The sequence below is a fragment of the Triplophysa rosa genome, linkage group LG20 (assembly GCF_024868665.1).
Source record: "Triplophysa rosa linkage group LG20, Trosa_1v2, whole genome shotgun sequence".
NCBI classification, from domain to species: Eukaryota; Metazoa; Chordata; class Actinopteri; order Cypriniformes; family Nemacheilidae; genus Triplophysa; species Triplophysa rosa.
In genome coordinates this window covers 21,481,330-21,506,071 of record NC_079909.1, presented here as the reverse complement: position 1 = coordinate 21,506,071, position 24,742 = coordinate 21,481,330, and the positions used below count along the sequence as shown (strand labels likewise).

Here is a 24,742-nt window from a genome sequence, read left to right as displayed (position 1 = left end):
AACAGTTGGTTTTTCTTCCCTGTTGGGTTTTTTTTTTTGTTGCTGCCAGGAGTACCCTGTCACCTAGTGTTTATTTTGGATTTACCTTTTTTGTGTTTCTTTTTTGGAATAAACTCTCTATTTAACTTCACCTGCATCTGAGTCCTTGTCACGTCCTTCACAAGAGATTTTAGCATTGCCACTCTTAAGAGCTTCACGGCTCGCATGCGAGACAAACAAACTAAACACCGTAGGACAACAAGACAAAATACAGAATAAAAGACTTGCCAATCAAAGGAAGAAAAGCACTAGATTATATACAGTTACACCTCTCTTTCAGAGCTCCAAAAAAATCCAGAGCAGAAGATTGGTCAGTTTTAATAGATAAAGATATAGATTTTTTTTCTCACTTCACTTTGATTAAAACACAACCGGAGACAGAGAAACAAGAAACTGTCATATGGATCACATCAGAGCTGATATAAAAGCAATATCATGGAACGGGGGTAGGTGAGACACAGGGATACAGAGGACCCAGGCGCAGACAACGGGTAAGGGGTTAACAAGACATTTTAGTAATTTTAGTAAGACAAAACAAAAAACCCACAAGGGGGTAACATAATAAAACAACGGAATATCACAACATGACAAGACAGGACTAAGACTAACTACACTGAAACCAGACTGGAGAAAACATTAACAAGGACTACAATAGACTAGACTAGACTAGACACGGAACAGGAACTCACATTATAAAGGGGATAAATCAAGAGGGGAACAGGTGAAGGGCATGAAACAATGAACGCGCAGATGAGAGGGCGGGAACAGAGACAGACCGGAGAGGGTGTACGGAAGGCCATAAGGGCCAAAATTACCCCTCTACACATGAAACATGGGGTTCCATCATTGTTCTGCCTCTCTTGTCATGCCTTTCCTGATCTTGTGGCAGAACCACGACAAGCAAAAAGTAATAACACAACAAGGAGAAATGTACTTCAATTGTTGCCTCAAAACCAGATATAGGGGCATTGACTGCACTTCTATGATCAACATTTTCTGCTCTACATGCAACACGTTCTTTAAAGATTTACAAAATTGAATACAAACATTTGCTGCTTTAACATTGATATATGCCAAAAGAAAGATTGTTTTTCTTACCACTTTTAGTTTTTTTTATCACCAATACAGGGTCATTACATAAAAACCAGAAGAAATTATGGTGCACACCAGTATCTCCTATTATACAGTATATGATGAATCAACATATGATGTATTCAACCTTGACTGAAACAGTTAAGGCACTTTCAAAAACATCAAAATCTCGTCTTGGTGTGCTGTTGGGGTTCTGAATACAAACTGACCCTGATAAGATTTTAGAATGTCAAGATCTTTTATTTGTATCTTTCTTCAAAAGGATTATATGGATGATATAGTGCACTATAGTGTTTGTTTATATTAGGGGGACCATACGTGCCATTTTTCCTGGAGACGTCCTGGCCAGGATTTCCGGTTCGTCCTCCGGAGGTCACATCTGTCCACCGCATACATCACTGAGGTTTATTATTATTCAAGGTTTTATTTCAGAAAAGCAACCGTTACATTTCAAGGTACGAGTGAAACTACAATGGTTATACGGAATAAAATAAATGCTAATTTTACAATGTTTTTTTTCTGAAATGTGAGAACCGCGATGACGTATGTGGTGGACAAATGCGACCACTCTTGGACACACCCAAAATCCTGGCCAGGATGTGTCTGGGAAAAACGGGATGTATGGTCACTCTAGTTTATATTGTTTGTGTATCTATCTACAGTAGCACTCCCTGGAGGACATCGAGATCTCTCACCCATCCTAGTTAAGATGAAAAATCTCATCCATTTATTGCAGCCAGGAATTCGAGAATAAAGCTGCTGTTATTGACACTTTGACTGGAGCTTGTGAGAGTTAAAAATCAAAGGAAAAGAAAATCTCCAATACATACACAATGCAAAAGCCACGTGACTTAAAGGTGCTATAGTTTCTATAGGTTCGTATGGAATGAGTGTGTTTGTTTGTGTGTGTGTGTTTTACCCCTCTTGCTGAGCTGGATGTTGGCCTGCCGTCTGCCGTGGCCGTTCTCCACATAACAGGAATAATTTCCCAGGTCGCTCTCCTCCACAGCATCTAATGTCAGTGAGATGGACACCTCCTGCTCGCCCAAATGCTCGCGAACTGTCCTGCGATTAACCCGATTTAGTCCAATCAAATTCAGTCGAATTTGTGCTAAACACAGCATACTCTTGGTGCTAATATTTATACACAGCTTAGCGACACACCAGAGTGTAGAGCTACTGTATCAGAAGTAAACCCTCAGGGTCAAGGAAACTATACAGGAAGAACATAACGATGAGCGATTGACTGCATTCATTGAAGCCACATTCTTACTATTGTCTTGTACGAGAAGCGAAAGGGTCAGTTCTGCTCTCTTCATGTTTGAGATGTTTATACAGTAGGTGACTGTAACAATTGCTGCTATCATTGATGTGAGAAAGGTGCCATGACATCGAGTGTCACTTTCATCCAGGCTCTATTTAAAATATATCAGCATGGACGAGTTTTGTTGAAATGCCTATATGTGTGACTCACTTAATTTCACTTTCTCTGATCCTGCTTTCATCCAAGTCCTCGATAAATTTCTCTCCCTTCATCCAGTAGATGAGAGGACTCGCATCCCCGCTGTAGCCGAAGTAAGCTCTGCAGGTCAGGTTGGCGGGACTGCCTGCAAAAACACACATAATGTTCACATTATCCATCTAAAACCGTATGAAACATCATACCTAACACAATGCTTTATGAGAAGACAACACATTATAATTTCCTGAGACTATGATAGATGACAGACATGCCATTTCACCTTACATGAAAATGGGCTAAAAATAATTAAAACAGGACATTTATAAAGAAACATTTGTAACAACACCAATGTACATAAGCATGACTAACTAATAAAAAATTAACTGTCTATAGGATGGTCATGATTGGACTGATATTAGTTTATGTATATGCTGACATCCATATACGCACACCAAAGTCAACGGTGTCAAAAACAACTAATCACATTCACTGCCTAAGATTTCAGGTTTTTGCATCCGTTTAGAAATATATCATAATATTATTCCATAATTAGACCGTAAAGAAGCAAAGATGCAATTCAACACACATACTTAATCATCCATTTACAACAGAAACATTTTCAGCAGAAGGAGAGTTTCACTTCATGTCAATGGCTTCTTTGTTTTCTTTGGACCAACACAAGCAACTACAAAAAAAACTGTGGATAAAATTGTCTGCCTTTTTTAAACGACTGACAACCACCAACAGGAAAGCTGTGTTCACAGCACTTGGAGGGAGAGAAAAACAGACAGATGAACTCGGGAGCTTACAGGACAGTCAATGGCATAGAGTGTCTCCACTGTTAAAGAAAAAAAAATGTCTCAGCAACGGCCGCTGACATTCTGCACTGCAGTATCCTAATCCATATTCTGGAAAATGTATTCATAAACACACATATCATGTCATCACACCCATCTTATAAAACCTATAAAACGTATTAGAACACTTAAACATACATCAGTGTCATAAGAACTAAAATGACACAACCCTCTGGCATTCATATATATGATGTCTGCATTTACATCTGCATGACGTTTGATATTTTTTGCTCGTGCAATACATCTCTGAGACGTCTGCTGTCAGATGTCATATAGACATCTACATTTACATTACATTTAGTCATTTAGCAGACGCTTTTATCCAAAGCAACTTACAAATGAGGTAGACAATAGAAGCAATTTAGAAAGATGTTTATGATTTAGAATGTGATGTAAAACTGCTGGTTCTAATATGTTCATCAGATGTTTTTACACAGCACATGTTTTAAAAAAAAATGAGGGGCTGTCAGCGGCGGATTGGGACTTAAAAACGGCCCTTACATTCTTGACCAAGAGCGGCCCTCGATCCATTATGTCGACGGTAGGGGGGGGGGTCAGTAGTATTAAGAAATATGTAATTTCACGTCCTGACCACTGGAGTTACTCTCATCAGTTTTTTTATATGAAATACGGTATAATCAAGCATAATGATAAACATCAAAAATTACATTTCACTTATTCTACTTTATATTCTACTACTACTATACTGTACAGCCTATTCTGCACACACACACACACACACACACCAAACACAAACTTCTGAAATGTAAACAAGTGTTGATTCCTTCACAATCCGATATGCAATAATAATAATAATTGTAGATAACGAGCACAGATGAAAGAGCGTCAGTCAGCGGGCGCCTCTCTGTGGTGTTGTTCATTGTGTTTTGTGTGTGCTGGCTCTATTGACTCCCCTCCAGCAGAGCGGATCATCCACAATCTGCCCATTAAAACGCTGTCGGGAGTATTTGTGCTCTCAAAAAGCCATAACTGAGCTCTTGTGTCAAAATCAATTTAGAGCAAGCATGCCCGGCACGATTCGAGCATCTGGAGGAATGCAGGACACTTGTGTGGACACAGCTCGCAGCATTAGATTATTACTGGCTGGATCTGTCAGAGGATTCGGTTTGTCGTGATAATCGAGAATATGCTTTTGAGCGTGTCAAGCGGACTAAATATTTTTCTTCCCTTTGTTTGTCAAGAGTTGCAGACATCAGAGAGCTTTAGCTATGAAGTTCCTGGACATGTACATCTTTTATTCTGTTATGTGACTGCTATGGGTTCACACAGCATCCAGCTGCAGCCGCTTCAAAACACTGTGGAATGCATTCAGAGTGTGTGAGAAATGGTGAGGAAAAGGGAAAAATACAGGGTACAATGAGGGTTACAAATCTCTCTCTCTCTCTCTGTGTGTGTGTGTGTGTGTGTCTGATGATGTTTGTGTTTGTTCTGCTTAGTGTTTCTGTGACGTTTGTATAAATATTTAATTCCACAGCCATTGCAGGTTTTGTGGTTGTGTACTTTATTTCTGAGTTGTATGTTCTGGGCAGAAGTTCAGATTGTAAAAAATAGCTTGTCTTAAAACTGTGCGCACTTAGAATCATCTCAATCCATTTAATTAAAACAATACTATAAATTACAAGCAATGCTATCAGCGAGAAGGTAAACAGAAGAAGAAGCTAAATTATGACCTTGGGCAGCAGGAACAGTTTCAGGCCTTGAGCATAAATCCCTGACAGAAAGTGCTCACATGTCCGTCAAACCCTCCCACAGAGGGAATAGCACAGACAAGCTCATGTTTCATAGTTAAGAGGATGCAGAAAGTGTCTAATGAGTAAAAAATGTCATGTTGAAAGTAAAAGTGACCTATTAGTCAGATATGGTGACCCATACCCGAAATGTGACCTCTGCATTTAACCCATCCAGAGAGTAGTGAACACACGCACAGCAAGTGGTGAACACACGTACACCCGGAGCAGTGGGTAGCTATCACTGCAGCGCCCGGGGAGCAAGTAGGGGTAAGGTGCCTTGCTCAAGATCCAGGTTATCACATAAAAAATAATGTTTGAACTTTTCCTAAATAGCCTACATGCAGAAATATGACTGCTGTATTGCTTAAATTGAGAGAGACAGAGAGAGACAGAGAGACAGAGAGCGAGAGCGAGAGAGAGAGCGAGAGCGAGAGAGAGAGAGAGAGAGGGAGAGAGGGAGAGAGGGAGAGAGAGAGAGAGAGAGAGAGAGAGAGAGAGAGAGAGAGAGAGAGAGAGAGAGAGAGAGAGAGAGAGACTTGACTTTTACATGACTTTTATTAATCTATAACATTTTTTGCTTTAAAAGACAATAAGAACCTTTACTTAGAATTAAAAAAAATAATAAATTAAATTAATTTCTTCATAAATTAATTAAAAGACATTTAGATAAAAACTTTCATTCCCATCAGATACACACAAGAAATCATTAAAACCCCACAAATGAAAAAAATATTCAACATTATGAGTAAGGCTATAATAAGCATGCTCTACAGTCAGTCTTTTTTTTTACAAAACATTTTGTCAATAAGGTAGGATCAGTGCACCCTTTTCCTTCAATTTTGTTTTTTCTAGTACACCAAATTGCCAATTTCACCATTCCATATAAAAAAATAAGAATAATCACTTTTTGTTTGTTCTTTACACAATACTTTGGACCATAAATAAACAATGAACTATTAAAATAACCCATTAACTCCAGACTCCATTTCTTAACCACCTGCATTAAATTATTTAAACGATAACATTGCATGAATGCAATGTATTACAAAAGGGGCAACCCTCCCCAACTAATGGATTCAGTCGTGCAATGTGTCTGTTTGTGGCTAAAATTCCATGTACAATTCTCCACTGAAGATCTCCCACTCTTTTCTCAATGGGTTTTTTGTACAGGGACCGCCAACTACCTTTCGGGGAAGAACCTGACTCTAACACTAAAGACCATTTATTCACTGTTAAATCCTTAAGTTCTTAAAAATATAAACTTTTCACACATGCAATATATAAGGTCTTTTTTGATAAGTCATTGAATTGTCCCATTTCTGGAATTTTCAACGCGAGTAATTTTGTTGGGTCTTCTTCCTGGCAGTCATTCTTCAACAACAAATTTAAACTAGAAAATTGTAACTCTTTAATTACATCCAGTCTGGGTTCTTTAAGAATATCTCTAGCTGAAGAAGTAATTACAGATTCTAGGTCCTCTAGCAGTCGTTTAATAAGACGCACAGACCTAAAACCCACTTTTAACGAAAGTTCTTCAGCTTCAATCCACCCAGGTCCTTTCCGTAAATCTTGAAGAGAGGATATACCGGCAGAAATCAATCTTGTCCTTACAGTGTCAGAGTTCAGAATCTCAACAGGGAGAAGAGGATTAAAAAAGAGAGATTCTATAAACACCCATGGACCTGGTTTTGAAAATTCTCTTGAGATGAAAAACAATCGCCACATTTTCAAAATGTTTAGACAAAAAACGTTGAGTCCATCTGAAGGTGCTTTCTCTAGGTTCATGGAAAACAACTGTTTGTCTAATCCCATCCTTCCAGCTTTACGTAAAAGTGCACACATTAAGTCCATCCATCCAGAATGTTGATGAAATAAAAGCCGCTGAACAGCCTGCAGACGAAAAGTTGCCACTCTAGCTCGGATATCTATAAGTCCCTGTCCACCTTCTTGGACTGGAAGATAAAGTGCAGCAGCTCTCAGCCAATGATGACCAGTCCAAAAAATACCAACAAGAGCCTTTTGAAATTCTTGGATTAAAATTGCTGGTGGATCTACGACCATTAATTTGTGCTAGAGCATGGAAGCAATCAGGTTATTTGCAATCAGTGTTCTTCCCCTATATGATAACTGGGGTAGCATCCATTTCCATCTAGACAACCTAGCATGAACTTTTTCCATTAGCCCCTCCCAATTTTTCTTTCTGTATTCTTCATGACCAAGGCATACCCCCAAATATTTAATCCCAACTGTGCCCCACTGAATATTATTTGGAAGTTTTGGCAAAAGCATGTTATTCTTAAAAGAGCTATACCACAGAGCTTATGTTTTGTCCCAATTAAGTCTAGCAGATGAAGCCCTTTCATACATTCTTAAAGTCTCTATTCAAATTTGTACATCATTTTGCTGTTGTGTTGAACAATAACAGTAATATCATCAGCATATGCTGACAATACAATAGGCTCTTTTCTTAAACTTCCATTTATCGTTAATCCTTTTAAATTGCGTCTTAACAAACACAATAAAGGTTCAATTGCTAAGCTGTACAATTGGCCAGACATTGGACAACCTTGTCTAATACCTTTTTGTACCTTAACTGGTACACTCAACCCACCTCCTACCTTTATCAAACTCTCAGATCCATTATACAACAATTTTATCCATGATAACATTCTATCTCCAATACCAAAACATTTCAACACATGAAACAAATACTGGTGATCTACCAAATCAAATGCCTTTTCTTGGTCTAAAGACAAAAAGCCAACATCTACATTAAACATTGTTGAATATTCTGAAAGATCCCTCATTAGAAATAAATTGTCATAAATGCATCTTTTGGGAATACAATAAGACTGGTCTTCATGAATCAAACAAACTAAAACCTTCTTGAGACGATTTGCAAAACATTTTGATAATATCTTATAATCAGAATTTAAAACAGCGACAGGTCTCCAGTTCTTAAGCAAACCTAAATCCCCTTTTTTTTGGGAGAAGGGATAAGACTGCCCTTTGACAACGTCTTGGCAGTATCTTTAATTCATAACTTGCTTCCATGACTTTAAAAAAGTCCTGTCCAATTATCTTCCAAAAGAATTTATAAAATTCCGCTGTAAGTCCATCAAGACCTGGTGCACGTCCAGTCGAAAGTTGTTTAACCGCATCAGCAATTTCCTCAAATGTAACATTAGAGTCTAGAGCCAGTCTTTCTTTTTCTCCCAGACGTGGTAGATCATTAAAAAGTTCATCAGTAGTAATAAGATCTATGTTCTCTTTAGCAAATAATTCAGAATAAAAATCAACGGCAGTCCTTCTCATCATTATTGGATATGAAGTAATACACACATCAGGTCTCTTTAAACAGTGCATTAAATTATTTTGAACAACCTTCTTTTCTAGATTAAAAAAAACTTTGTAGGTGCATCTATATCGTTTATTGAAATAAACTTTGTTCTTATTAGTGCACCTTTCACTTTTTCATGTAACATAGCACTTAACTCTTGTTTTTTCCTTAATATATTGTCTTGAACATCTTTGTCATTTTGATTAACCAGAAAATCTTGTAAAGCAGAAATGTCATTTTCTAATTTAGTCATTTTTATTTTATTTCTACTCAGGGCTTGAGATGAATACTGTTGACTAAAAAGTTTAATTTGGGTTTTTCCCACCTCCCACCATTGAAGAAGATTTTCATAATTACTTTTTTGCTCACTCCACATATTCCAAAATATTCCAAATTTTTCATGAAAGTCATTATCCTCTAATAGTTTATTATTAAATTTCCAATAAAAGCAATGAGCGATTGTTTGTGTTAATACAATTTTTAAAGTTATCAAATGATGGTCTGAAAAAAAGACAGGGGATATAAGTGTCTCTTCTATTCTACTGCACATTGTATTCTTGACATACAGTCTGTCTAACCGTGCTGCACTGACTCTATTTTCTGTGACTTTAATCCATGTATACTGTTTTATTGTTCTATTTTTTTCTCTCCAAGCATCAACAAACCCAAACTGTGTAATAATCTCTTTTAGAGAAACTGCTGATGGATAATGAGGTTCTTCATTATTTCTATCACATGTAAAATCTAGGGTACAGTTCCAGTCACCTCCAACTATTACAAACTCCTCATTAGCATAAGTAGAAAACACATCTTAAATTTATGAAAAAAAGATATTCTCTCTCTACCTGTTGTGGGGTGATAAACATTAATTAAAACAAAAACTCTAGATTTAAATTCTACTCTAATAACAAGTAAACGCCCTTTTACTGCTTCAGATTGGGATAAAATATTAACTTTATAACCAGGGGAAAAAGTATTGCCACACCTGCACTAAGGTTGGTCCCGTGGCTTAAAATATAGTCTCCCTCCCACCACAATCTCCAGTCAGTTTCATTTTCATCATTGCTGTGCGTTTCTTGTAAAAAAATAATCTGAATATCTTTTAGCCTCAAACTCTCTTAAGCTCAATAAAGAGCATTTATTCCTATCCCTAGCCCCATTTACATTTAAAGATCCTACTATTAGACCATCCATGATAAATAAGGGAAGGGAAAAGGAAAAGAAGATGATAAAGCAAAGAAAAGGCCTCATCCCCATGTGCTCTTATTTTATATTTTTCCTAGTAGATCTACGTTTTGCTTTATTCTTCCTAATTCTTTGTCTAGCCGTTGTCAGATTTTTTAATCTAAATCTCTTTTGCTGCGATAAAGTTTCATCGCTGCATTCCTTGCGAGCTTTCGTTACAGACCTAACAAATTTCTCTAGGTCAGGAAAGGAATCTTCGATATTAGTACTCTTGCCTTTATTTTCATCCAAAAAGTTATTAATTTGTTCAACATGATAGAATTCTTCAGATAAACTGACATCTACATCAGTACACGAATCATCATCTCTAAAACTCTCGTCTTCAGAGTCTTTGTCCGTTTCTTCATTGCCAGCAACAATACCATCGTAATCTCAACTTACTTTTTTTTCAACCGAAGAATTTTCATTGGTATTTGCATTCACCTCAACACTCACAACAGTTTCATTTTCACCTTTCGCATTTTTTATCTCTCTTTGCCCATCATTATTAATCGGTGCTCTGTTTTCAACACTAACTTCACCATTCGCATCTGTCACACCTGATGTCCCTGCTATTTCCTTATCTCGTTGTTTATGAGGGCAAGAAAATCTTTTATGACCTATATCTCCGCACTCAAAACAACGTAAATTGTCAGTGCTCGCATAAACCATATAAGAGCTTTCTCCACAAACCACTCGAAAAGAAACATCAAGTGTTTTAGTGGGAGATGTCAAAAACATGTAGACTTGTCGCCGGAAAGACATAACATGCTTGAGCTCAGCGGACTTACAGCCCAAAGGAATAACTTTAACAGCACTAGCCAAAAGCGGGATAATTCTCGTACAATCGCATCATCTTTAACAAAAGGGGGTACATCTGGAGATGATACTTTTGTAGCTGGTGCAAAAAGGCGGAGATAATGGAACAAATGTTCTTTTACCCAAATGCCGCTTTCGATTACCTTGAAAACATGTTGCTCGTTTTTTAAAAACACGACAACTGCTTTTGTTCCATTGCGCGATGCATAACACAATATTACCGTGTCCTAACTGTTCCCTGTTGCTAACAAGAACCTCCTCAATCGTTGTGCCTGCTACCGAACACACCTAAAGCCATATTCGAAGTGAAAGAGACGACCTTCCCCCCGCGGGGGTAGAAGCCATCTCGTATTTTTTATAAACCAACGCACTAATTTAAATAATTCAATAAAGCAATAGTGATTTAAGTAAAAGAAAGAAAAAGAAAGAAAGAAGAAAAAGTTAGAAAAAAACGTGAAAAAATATTTTAGAAACTTCACGCTCTCACATGTGCCTCTCACGCACCACGCTCACTCCCAGCAATGCACCAGAGAAGAGAGAGAGAGAGAGAGAGAGAGAGAGAGAGAGAGAGAGAGAGAGAGAGAGAGAGAGAGAGAGAGACTTTTGACTTTTCAAAACACTTTATACAATCATTCTAAAACAAACACAAAAAAAACACATCTTCAGAATCCCATATATTACCAATTAAAAACCAAATTCCCTGAATCACACACAGTCACCAAAGTTCCTCCATAACTCCATTTCCATTCAAAATAAAGGACATTATTAGTATGTTGATAATAGGTAAATTCGATCACCACTCTTGACTCCACTAAGGACTTAAACAGGGTTAGTAGACTCACATCTTCACCAGCATTTTTACACTTATGAGACATTAAAATGACAAGTTTAGCTTGTCCTATTAAAAAATTGGCAAGTGAACACTGTTGCTGCCAAGACCTCTTATATTTTCAAACCAAAATAAATAAACTATTGGTGAATGTAAAACCCAATTTCACAATAATTTTCTCCAATATTTCAAATAAAAAACATGTGAAACACATTGTCAAGAGCTTTACAAAAAGGACATTCTGGTGAAACAGTTTCATTAATCTTAGACACAAAAGAGTTTGAGGCTATAATACAGTGTAGTATCCTCCACTGAATATCCACACATCTCTTTGAGATAGGAGGCTTGTACAGTAACCTCCATGATGGATAAATCTCATCTGAAATAGAAAACCAAGACCTCCATTTTGTATCTGGTCTTTGTTTCAATTGTCCCAAATGTACAGATTTTACACAAATTTCATATAACATTTTTTTCCCAATATTATGAAACACCAGTTCATCATAACCTTTCAGCAATTTTGTTTGACTTTTATCATCAGTTTCCCAATCTTTAAGAGCCACCTTAAACTCAGGAAAATTCAGAAAATTAACACCATTCAAAGAATAATTATTAATGAAAGAAAAAAAAGACTGAGGGAAAGATGCCTTGAGGTTCCTGACTAATCCCTCCACAATTCTTACTGATTTTATTCCAACATGATCAGCAATATCCTGCACAGTTTTCCATTGGCCATTCTTTAAATCAATCAAGTCCATGACTTTTGTTAACCCAGCATTCAAAAATTTAATGACTAAAGATGATTACACATTATCTGATTCCTGAAAAAGGGGATTAAAAAAAATAGGTTCTAAAAAACCATAATGTTCATCTTTATGTCTCAGTATTTTAAAACAATTCCAAGATTTAAACACTCCTACATAGAAACTAGAAGTTAAAGAATGCACTTTCTCCATTAAAGTCTCCTGCATTAAGAACAACTGTTTATCTAGACCAAATCCTCCAAAATCCTTAAGTATATATAGTCCAAAAGCAACCCAAGGCACGGGATCTGCACTATATAAAAGTTTTAGCAAAGATTGTAACCTCATTGCCAAAACTTTGGATTCCAAATGTATTAGTCCTTGTCCTCCCTCTGCTACAGGAAGATAAAGGACACCTGGAGGAAGCCAATGGCAGCCATCCCCAAAAAATTAACAAAAGCTTTTTGAATTACGGAAAGTTATTTTTTTGGAGGATCTAAAATGGTAAGCTTATGCCATAACATTGAAGCAGCTAGATTATTAATAACCAAACATCTCCCCCTAAAGGAGAGATATGGTACAATCCATCTCCACTTCTGAATTCTAAGAATTACCTTGTCTCCTATCCCTTCCCAGTTCTTTTCTGTATATTTATTTGTCCCAAAAAATAAGCCAAGGATTTTAAAACCATCTCTGGCCCATCTACATTGCTTCGGCAGCCTAGGGGGTCCAGTACCCAGCCAATCACCCAAAAGAAAAGATGCACATTTTTCCCAATTAACACGTGCAGATGAAGCTTGTTGTTATTTGTTTAAAGAAGAAATCAATTTTGTAACATCTTCTTAGTCTTTTATAACTATTGTTACATCATCAGCATATGCTGTAATTTTGACTGAGTCTACACTTGGGTCACTAGAAATATTATAACCACTTAGATCTCTCCTAATTGAGATTAATAAAGGTTCAATTGAGATTGCATATAAAAGTCCAGAAAGGGGACACCCCTGCCTTATGCCCCTAGTTACAGAGAAAGGCCTAGTTAAAGAACCATTAATCTTCAACATACCATATATGTCATTATATAACATTTTGATAAGGGATACAAAATAAGGACCAAAACCAAAGGCTTCTAGAGTTTTAAATAAATATTGGTGGTCAACCCTGTCAAATGCTTTTTCTTGATCCAATGAAAAAAAACCTATATCCGAATTTTGCATTTTTGCCACTGTAATCATATCCCTCATCAAGAACAGACTATCAAAAATTGTCCTCTTGGGAACACAAAATGTTTGGTCCATATGAATGACTGATGCCATATATTTCTTAAGTCTGTTGGTCAAAGATTTAGATAGAATCTTGAAGTCAACACATAACAGTGATACCGGTTGCCAATTCTTCAGAGACCCTAGGTCCCCCTTTTTTGGGATCAATGTTAAAATTGCTCTTCGACAACTCAAAGGCAAGGTCCCTTGATTAATGCATTCAAGAAATACTTTGTATAAGTCTTGCCCCAGTAGATTCCAAAAGGATTTGAAAAATTCTGCAGAAAGTCCATCCAATCCTGGTGACTTCCCAGAACTCATTTCCTGAGCAGCTTGCGAAATCTCTCCAAAAGACAAAGGCCCATCCAACTCATTTTTTTCTTCTTCCGTAAGTTTGGATAGGTCACATAAAAGTTCATCAGTTGCTGTATCATCACACGATTCCGAACAGTATAAATCCTCATAGAAGGAAAGAGCGTAAGATTGTATTTCCCGTTGATCTATTATCCCACCGCCACCTGGTATTTTCAACTGATGAAGAATCTTTTGTTCCCTTGGCTTTTTTTCAAGACCAAAGAAGAATGATGTAGGAGCATCCATGTCGTTCAGCTGTGCAAACCTAGTCCTTAAAAGAGTTGTTTTTCCTCGTTCTTCCAAGAGATTCTTTAACAGGAGTTTGTCGTTTGCTACAGAGTCAATAAAAGTTGGATTATTGTGAGTACAGTCACTGCTTTGCCCAAGGATATCTTGTTCAAGAAATTTCATTCTTGCTTTGAGCATTCCAGCACTATGTGCAGTGTACTGCTGGCAAAAAGACTTGATTTGTGTTTTACCAACATCCCACCATTGACTCAGTAACTGGAACTTACATCTCTCCTCTCTCCAAGCTTTCCAGAAAAGATTAAAGGAGTGAATAAAATTGCAGTCCTGCAATTATTAAACAGCCATTGTGCTTTATGGGATTTAGAAAGAGAAACAGAAACTACCATAGACACATAGTGATGATCTGACAGAAATGATGGTGAGATCGAACTTCTAAAAAACCTACTCCTATTACCCTTTTCGACATAAAAACGATCAAGCCTAGCTCCTGACATATTATTTGAATTAGCTTTTAGCCATGTGTACTGTTTGACTCCAGGAAAGGCTTCTCTCCACACATCGACTAAATTGTGTTCAATAATTAATTTCTTTAGAATCTCAGTGGATGAAAGATGAGGTTCATCATGATTCCTATCCAAAACTGAATTGATAGTGCTATTGAAATCTCCACCAAGTACAACAACATTTCCCTGAGGGCGCTCTAATAAAGCATCAGATAGCGTTTTAAAAAAAGAGGTGCGTTCTTGACCACCATTTGGTGCATACACATTAATGAAGGAAAAATGAGTATTACCAAAAACAATATCAGCTCTCAAAATCCTAGCAGGTATTATTTCAACCACATCTGGTTTCATACTAACGCACGGAGAGAAAAGAATGGCAACACCTGCACTAAGGTTTGTACCATGACTTAGTTCAACACTGCCTTTCCAATCTCCATACCACTGTGCTTGATTCTGCTTATCTGTGTGCGTTTCTTGTAAAAAAATAACATCTGCCTGTTTTAGCCGCAGATGATCAAGTAAAGCAACTCTCTTCCTTGTACATCGACAGCCATTGACATTAAAGGTCCCAATGTTTAAGGTTGTCATGATAAAAAATTTAAAAAATGTAAAAGAATAATATATTACCTTAATGTACATGACCATATTAATATTTTTTTTACATGTATTTATTCTTTTTTTAACAGCACTGATAAATTTCTTTAGTCGATATCTTTTAGGCTGATCAAGCTCCTCCAAAGAAGCTTTTCTCATAGCCATTAAGCAAGAATCAACAAACAATTGTAAATCAGGGAAATACTTCTCTATTTTTGGTTTTCGTTGATTAAACGTTTCATTGAGAAACTCATTAATTTGTTTTACTGTATAACAAGTTTGGTTTTATTTGGGAGCTGCATTTGATGTCTGCAAATCTTTCTTGGGAACTGATATCCAAATTGTCAAGTGTTGTCCAAATTTGTGTCTACAGACTGAGCCTGATCTCCCTCCGATAGTTGATCCATATCAACCTGTAACAGGTCAACGGATGTTTGCAAGTCCTGGGACTCTCCCACAAGCTCATCTGGCTCCACGGGGCTCTCTGATTCGCTGCTTCCCATAGCGGCAGTCTCAGACCCACCGCTCACCACACTGCGAATATCAGCGCAAACATTAGTGTTCAGTGAACATTCTCCCGTATTCTCAGCATGATTGATCACGGCATCTTTTTCCAGATTTTCATCGTCTTTTAACAATGAATCTGATTCAGCCCGCTGATCAGTTTTATCACTGCCATCCTGGTTACTATTTTCCATGGCAGGAGCCGCCTGCTCCGGAAGTGTTTTAGGCTCAGTCTGACTGTTATTTTTTTCAGTCACCTTATTTTTAGTACATTTCAATTTTGTATGTCCGAAAACCCCACAAGAGAAGCATTTCATTGATTCCGTGCTGATAAAAATTGTATAATCTTTACCTGCCATCGTCAATTTTGCAGAAACGTCCAAATATTGTAATTCAGCATTCAAAATCATAGCAGTCTGGCGTCTAAAAGACATAACATGTTTTAAATCTGGATTTTTAACACTAAGAGGGATCATTTTAATCGGCATCATAATTTTGCCGTATCGGCTAAGCAATCGCTCAAGTGACTCGTTCCACTAAATGGTGAACCATAGTCTCTTCCCTAACAAACACAACTACAGCTTTGTTCATTCTAGATGCCGACAGAATGTTCCGAGCACCTATTTCTTTACTTATAGCAGCTAAACAATCTTCGACAGAGATTGTTTCATCCGGTAAACATTTACACACATGCCGGGCTGTTAAAGTAGCAAACCCATCAGAGTCTACCGGCATTTTCCGCTCCCACAACTAATTACAAGTGGTAACAAACTAATCTCCACTAACCTTTCGAGGTAATAAAGAAGAAAAATCAGGAAAACTCACTCAAACAAGCCGCCACTCGCTCAAACTCTCACGCATTTCCCCCAGCCGCTCCGCACATGCGCGCACACAGAGAGAGAGAGAGAGAGAGAGAGAGAGAGAGAGACAGACAGACAGACAGACAGACAGACAGAGACTTTTGACTTTTACACACACTTTATTAAACCATCTACAAACCATTATATTGTTCTACATACCACAAAACAATCTATTCAAGAGACATGAAAAGGGGAGAAGAAATAGAAAAGAAAAAGATAAAATATATAAATTAATGAATTAAAAAAAAAAAAAACACCAATTAAACAATATTTCTCCATCTTCACAAAGTGACAATATACAGGGCTCTAGAGTGCCAGCCGTTCGAGGGAGAAAAAGTCTCTGCGACTCTGAAAGTCTCCCTGTGATTCAACAACAGACACACATTAGGCCCATATCGTGGTCTAAACCAATCAGAGATAGTGAAGGGCGGACCCCCTCTCTGATTGGCCGTGGTCCAGATTTGCCTGTACGTGTGTACCAGAGGTCGCGTTAAACGAAAATTCTCTGTCATTGACAGATTTTTTTTACCAGTGACAGAAAAATCTGAAGGCCGTCCGTCCGTCATTTTGACGGATTACAATGAGGGCATTTTGTAACTCCCTGTTTCCCTTCATTAGAGCGCGATATGCTCGCGAAGGGACGTGCGTGTTTTCACCCGTCATTGTTACCGACTAGACATATGTGATGCGATCTGGGAAAACCCGTCGGATGTCATGCTGGGATGCGGGAAAGACAGTTCACCTATCAAAGTAAACCACATAACATGAAGAATGAAGGAGTATCAATGCACATTTCCCGCCAGTCCTGTGTAAACTAGGGCATGCAAAGTTTTTTTATACAATGTTTTCGTGAGATGACAGGGCTCCCCTTCTGCAGCACCGGAAGTTATTCCCGGTCCGCTGCTCATGCGAGCCAGACCGCGATAGCAGAACATACAAGGGATGATCAAAAGTCCAGACACTATGCATATGATAAACAAGGTAAAACTTGCTTCACTGCTTATTAGTTGTTTGCTAGTTTCCTTGTGTAGTGATAATGGCAGAGAGCTCTCGTTCTTTAAGTGTGCCCGCACCATTTTCCTTACTTTCGTTTTATTCAAACGGTTTTGTACAGTAATTTTTATAGACTTAAAAACTGGGAAATGTTTTTTTTATTAAATTGTTATTAGAGTAAGTCTTTTACCACTGTAAAGTGACTTTTACTTGTGATTCTGGACTGTTGTGCTTTTATTTTCATCACTTAACTTTAAACCCGTTTTCCTCCAAATTCCGTTCCTGAAAATCCTAGCGCTTCAGCCGACCAACTTTTGTTACATACACAAGGTATAAGCAAAATAAAAACTGATTTGGAAAGGGATTGAATATGGTATCAAAAACTGTAATATATAAATTTGCACCATGTGTTGGGTTTTCCCAGATCGAATCACATATGTACATAAACATTAAAACATTAAATATATAGATGAATATAAACAACAACGGCTTTATTGGGCATTCAGTTGTATTAAAATAGAACAAGTTCTGAGACGCAAGTACAGCGTGATGACGTCACGAACATACTAATTACCACCTAACGCCACCTTGCACCATGGTGACGGGTAATAATGGATTATGACAGATTTTTTACGAGCCTGTCAGTCAAAATGACGGACAATAAAAAAGTCTAGCGCAACCTCGGGTGTGTATGTGTGAAAATGCGTGTGCTGCAGTCAGACAAAGAGGTGAGTAGCCTATAGGCCCGTCAGTTAAACAGAGTGGATGTGTCATGGCTCTGTTTCATTTAGTCATGTTTTTCTTGGTCCTGTAGCAGAGTCATGACAAAGCCTTTGGTTATGTGTGGAGAGAAACATATTATTGTCCTTTTGACAATAATATACGTTCTCTCCAGTGACTCGTCTCTGTTCCCGCCATCTCGTTTCCTCGTTAACTTTCCCTGAGTGTTTTATTACCCACACCTGCCCCGTGTCGTTATCCCTCGTTTGTCTTCCCTATATATACCCTCTTGTTTCTTTGTCCTGTGCTCGTGTATTACGTTGTGTACTGTGTTCTGTGCATGTACGTTGTACTGCGGTCTCTCGTGTTCTTGTGCCCTTGCTCGTGTGGTTACCTGTGGTCCTGTTCCTCGCCCTGTTCGTGTTTTGTGAGTTTTGTGTTTTTCCTGCCTTGTATTATTTAAGACGTTTGGTCGTGTCCTTTAGTTTTACTGTTCTTGTTTTCATTTTGTCCCCCACGTGGGAAGTCGTTTGTTTTATGTGTATTTCTTAGTTCTGTTTTCCCCATTGAGGGTGTTTTGTTTTGCGTTTTTGTATAAATAAAGTCTTGTCTGTTAACCCCTTCACTGCCTGCCTGCGCTTGGGTTCTTCTTCTGCCAATCCCTGACAGGATGTAGCCGCGGATGATGAGAGAAGATGAAAAGAACGATTGACAACTTTTTCGTGAATAATGTTAAGTTAAGGCCTGATCGGTCCGAAAATCATAAGCAATGCTCTGCCACGGAGCCATCAACCTCCCAGGTTATGTCAAGCTCTGGTCCATTTATCTTGAGATGTTTTAAGTTTCAGTTCAGTGAAGCACTTTAAGCACCAACACTTTTTCAGTAAGTTACCTTTCTTGTAGAATTGTGCTTCAAATAAAGAACTTTATGTTCACCAGATGTTAGTTAATCATTTACAAGTCAATTTTGCCTATATGGACAGCGATTTAAAAAAAAAGTGAACTGGTAAAACTGCGGTGTTAAATGCGATGCGGTCGAAAATTTGGGTGCACCTAACTTTTGTGCTGGTGCACCTAAGAAAAAAAGTTAGGCGTACCAGTGCAACCAGTGCAAAAAGTTAGTCTAGAGCCCTGATATAGCACCATTTACACACCATTTGAATTCAAATTCAAGCAAGTTATCAGTCATTTGAAAAAATCTGTGCTCGACCCTTATTCTTGATTCCACCAAAGCAGTAAATAGTTGAAGAACATCAACATTTCGCCCTTCAGCAGCTAGCCTGCCAGACTTCCATATGGCTAGTTTGGCTTGCCCAATAATGAAGTTAGCCACAGTACACTGTCGTATGTGTGCTCGTGAATACTTGCAACCAAAAACAAAAAGTACCTTATTAAATACAAAACCCAAATCGCCGATTAATCTTTCTAACAAAGTAAATAGCGACACCAGTCTAAAACACTCTGTGAAAACATGAAAAACAGATTCCAGTGCAGGACAGAAAGAGCAACCTGATGAAACATCCGGATTAAACTTGGAAACGTGAGTGTTGGTGGGCAATGCACAATGCATTATTCTCCACTCTAAATCTCCTGCCCGTTTAGGAAGAGGACCCTTATAGAAAAGCCTCCAAGAAGGAGAGATAGCCGAGGAAACAGTCAAAAATTCTCTCCATTTTGTGTCACATCTGTCTTGGATAACATCAAAATAATTAGCTTTAATGCAAATCTGATAGAGGTCTCTTTTTCCAGCAGCCTGGAAATCAACTTCAAGTAGCCTAGCAAATGTCAGTAGTTTCCTGTCACGATCATCTTCTGTAAAAATCCTTGGAGAGACAATAAGCTTAGGGAAGGAAACCCTGGAAGGACCCCCAGACAGAAAACTGCTTACAAACAAACGGAGAGTTGAAGGAAAAGCTGCTTTCAAACTGCCTACAAACCGCTCAATGGTCCTAAAACCTATTTGATTACAAATGTCCACCATTGACCTCCATGTTTTCGATGAAATGTCAATTAAATCAGAAACTTTAGTCAACCCTTCTTCCATAAAGGATTTAACAATTGTGTCAAACGTGCAATTATTACCACTTAAAAACGAGTTAAAAAACAGTGGTTCATCAAGGCCGAAATGATGGTTTTCCTGAAGAAACACTACACTGATGCTCTTTAGCATTACATAATCAAAAAGACTGGTCCGTTTAACAGCATCACGACACCCATTGATGTTAAAAGAGCCAAGTCTTAACGGTGCCATGAAAAATAAAATGAAATAAATACTCAATAATGGCAATACACAGAAGTACGCCTGAAATGAACATGCCAAATGCATTTGTTACCATGTCAATTCAAAGAGCTTCTAACAGTACTTAGCAGCTTCTTAAGACGGTACCGTTTGGGTTTGTCAAACTCGTCATACGTGGCCTTTTTCATAGCCAAAGTACAGGATGCCAGAAACAGCTTTAAATTGGGGAAATGTGACTGTATTTTGTATCAAGAAAGTTGTTAATTTGCTGTACAGAGTAATATTTGATTTTACCTCCAGAAGCCGATTCCGAATCCATCGCGTCATTTTCAGTGGTCTCAATTTCCTCATATTCATTTTCCAAATCTTCCATTAGCTCCTGAGATGAGATGTCCTCTTGACTTTGTTTAAATAAGTCATCGGTGGTTTCAATATCAGTTTTGTCAGGTTTCCTTTGTTTTTCATTAAGCACCTCAGTCTCGGGCACAGGCAGCGAGAGCACTTGGCTCACGTCTGCCGGCGGGACAGCGGGGATATAACTCGGCCCAGCCGCCACCTCAGCAGCCTTTAGGCCGTCTTTAGAGGCAACCAGCCCCGGTCTCCCCTAGGGAGGCTGGGGTTGTGAAGCCACAGCGGCGGCAGCGGCATCCGCGCCCGTCACTCGCTCACTGTTCTCCGCCTCTGCAGCTAGAGCCGCATCAGACCCCGCCGGCCTGTCCCGATTCGGGCATGTTTGCCTGATGTGTCCAAATGCAGCACAGATAAAACATCTCATAGAATCAGAGATAATGAATATGGTGTAATCCTTGCTATCAATATTTAGTTTGACCGACAGATTTAAGGGATCGCTCTGAGGATTTAAGATCATGAAAGCCTGACGCCGGAAAGACATAACATGCTTAATTTCGGGGGTTTTGCATCCAAGCGGAATCATTTTTATAGGACTCACTATTTTGCCGTACCTCTGGAGTATTTGCTCTAAACGTTCGTTTTTTACAAACTTTTTTTGATGGGCTTGATAAAGGCAAAACGGTACAAAAGTATCTTTGATTATTAGTCCAGATTCGATTAAATCATCTACCATTTGACTCTGACTCAGAAAAATTACAATGGCCTTATTCATATGGGAGTCCGATCTGATATGAGCGCCTCCGACCACCACACTCACGGCTATCAAACAATCCTCCACAGACACTGCGGCATCGGGCATACATTTGCAACCATGCCCGAGCGTCAGCCGCTGACCGAAGTCAGTAATGGTTAAATTTATAATCCGACCTACACTAACTGAAAAATCTAAATTCAAAAGGAAAGAGAAAATTCACTTCAACAGCGAGATACTCTCACTCACACCAGATGGCTCCTTCCACTCGCTCCCAGCATGCACTCGAGACAGAGAGAGAGAGAGAGAGAGAGACAGAGAGAGAGAGAGAGAGAGAGAGAGAGAGAGAGAGAGAGAGAGAGAGAGAGAGAGAGAGACCATACTCTCAATGAAATCCAAGACTCTATTAATAATAATCGATTCTGGGAAAAATGGAATAGTCTAAATAAACAACAACACCAGGATATAGCCATACAAAATGGAGAACTATGGAAAGACTACTTTAAAAACCTGTTCAGAGAAATCTCCTCAGATAGTCTTACACCTGATCAGAAAACCCTACAAAACAAACTAAACTGGTTAGAATCGACAATCAAAAACAACCAAAATCCTCTAGACTATCTGATTAGTTTGAAAGAATTAAATAAAGCACTAAACAAACTAAAACCTAGGAAGGCATGCGGTTTAGACAACATCAGAACAGAAATGTTAAAGCACAGTCCTACAGTGATGCAGAAAGCTCTCCTAAAACTATTTCATCTGATATTACAATCTGGACACTTTCCTGAATCCTGGAATACAGGCTTAATACAGCCACTGTACAAAAGCGGAGATAAATTTGACCCCAATAACTACCGAGGCATTTGTGTGAACAGTAACCTGGGGAAGACTTTCTGTAGAATCCTGAATACTCGAATTCAAGCTTTCCTTACCAAACACAATGTCTTCAGTAAAAGTCAGATCGGATTTCTACCAAACCACCGCACCACCGACCACATCTACACACTACAGACATTAGTCAATGAGCACGTCCATCATAAAAACAAAGGAAAAATATATGCATGTTTTGTTGATTTAAAAAAAGCATTTGATTCAATATGGCATGACGGCCTATATTATAAAATTCTACAATCAGGCATAGGTGGAAAAGCTTATGACATCATTAAATCTATGTACACAGAAAACAAATGCGGAGTTAAAATTGGCGATAAAAGAACAGAATTTTTCTCTCAGGGGCGCGGAGTAAAACAGGGATGTAACTTGAGTCCAACTCTGTTTAACTTCTATATCAATGAGTTAGCCGTGTTACTGGAACAATCTGCAACAGCCGGTCTCACGTTAAACAACTCCGAGGTGAAATGTCTTCTGTATGCTGATGATCATCTGGTGCTGCTGTCAGACACCGCCGAAGGTCTACAGCAACACCTACACCTGCTGGAGAAATACTGTCAAAACTGGGCCCTGACAGTCAATTTGAAAAAAACTCAGATTATGATTTTCCAGAAAAAAGACAGATTACAGGATAACAGATACACATTCACTCTGGGAAACACTACAATAGAACACACTTTACACTACGATTATCTTGGCCTAAAAATCAGCGCGTCAGGTGGTTTTGGTCTGGCAGTGAATGCACTGAAAGAGAAAGCTAGACGTGCATTTTACGCCATCAAGGCAGATTCACCCAAACACATATTCCAGTTCCAGTCTGGTGTCAAATCTTTGATAGTGTGATTATGCCTATAGCTCTATATGGCTGCGAGGTTTGGGGTTCACAGTGTCTGACAGATTACTCCAAATGGGATAAACACCCCATAGAATCCCTGCATGCTGAATTCTGTAAAAACATTTTAAGAGTTCAGAGAAGAACATCAAATAATGCTGAATTATGCAGATACCCTCTGATAATACACATCCAAAAACGTTCTCTCAAATTCTGGACACACCTTAACTCAAGTCCTCCTAACACACTTCAGTATGAAGCACTTAAAACCCAAGAGCTGAGACCTAAAGCCAGTCCCTTCTGCCAGCTGCCTCTGAACCTTCACACCGGCACAACCGAACAGAACCGAATCAGAATAAACCAAATGATCAGAGAAAGTCAAAAGTCATATTGAGATCACTGGGAAAAGACAAGTAAAAACCAAAGTAAACTAGAATGCTATCGGACCCTAAACAGAAAATACAATCTGGCAGATTATCTCTACACTGTTGGAGATGTGAAACAGAGACGGATCCTGACCAAATACAGACTCAGTGATCACAGTCTGGCCGTAGAGAGAGGCAGACACAGACAAACATGGCTTCCAAAGGAAGAGCGAGTCTGTGTACACTGTGACACTGGTGAGGTGGAGACAGAGACACACTTTCTCCTTCATTGTGATCAATTTAAAGATGTGAGAGAGAAACACTTTCACAAAATGTAAAAGCTCATGCCAGAGTTTGATAGGTCTTCAGAAACAGAGCGAATGCAGATGTTACTGCGGGAGAAGAGACACACATCAGCTGCTGCTTCATTCGTCTATCAGCTGCACACCCTCAGAAACAAACTACTGACTTTATCTGCTACAATCAATGCACATCTACACTCTTGACTTTATTACATTCTCATGTTTCTGCCTGAAATCTACTTTTGATATTGAGATTTTATTTCCATATTTCATTTGTTTACTTAAATATACTCTATTTTATATTTCATTCTATATTTATGCCTTACTCAGCACCTTAGTTTAATTTTAATCTCATGTTTGTACTTAATGTATGTCTTTTGTTATATGTTCAATGCTTTGGCAATATTGTAAGAACACGCAATCATGCCAATGAAGTACCTTGAAATTGAAATTGAGAGAGAGAGAGAGAGAGAGAGAGAGAGAGAGAGAGAGAGAGACAGAGAGACAGAGACTTGACTTTGACTTTTAAGAGTACATTAATTCAAAATCATATTAATAATAATAATAAAATAAAAAGGTAAATTATAAAGATAAAAAATAATATTAACAGTTAACACCTAGACATACATTTCCAAGACGCCATCATCATTCACATCACAAAAACACTGGTTTACAGCCCATTTATGTTTAAACATTACCATGTCATTGACCAGTTTATAGTAAGTAAACTAAATTTTTAAACGAGATCCTAGTAGGCCCTTTAAAATTGAAACATTGTCCGTTGACCCAGTACCATTCAATTGATTTTTCCTTGAC

At 38.3% G+C, this 24,742-nt stretch overlaps 1 protein-coding gene across 5 annotated transcripts in view; it reads right to left on the bottom strand.

Annotated features, from left to right (window-relative positions):
• Nucleotides 1-24,742, bottom strand: part of il1rapl1b (interleukin 1 receptor accessory protein-like 1b) — a 164,022-nt gene that overhangs the window by 7,667 nt on the left and 131,613 nt on the right. For all 5 annotated transcript variants that reach the window (XM_057361319.1, XM_057361321.1, XM_057361323.1 and 2 more), the window contains exons 7-8: nucleotides 2,606-2,738; nucleotides 2,051-2,196 (exon numbers count right to left, since the gene is read on the bottom strand). In XM_057361319.1, the coding sequence (XP_057217302.1) occupies nucleotides 2,051-2,196; nucleotides 2,606-2,738 (279 nt within the window). The remainder of the gene's footprint in view (nucleotides 1-2,050; nucleotides 2,197-2,605; nucleotides 2,739-24,742) is intronic.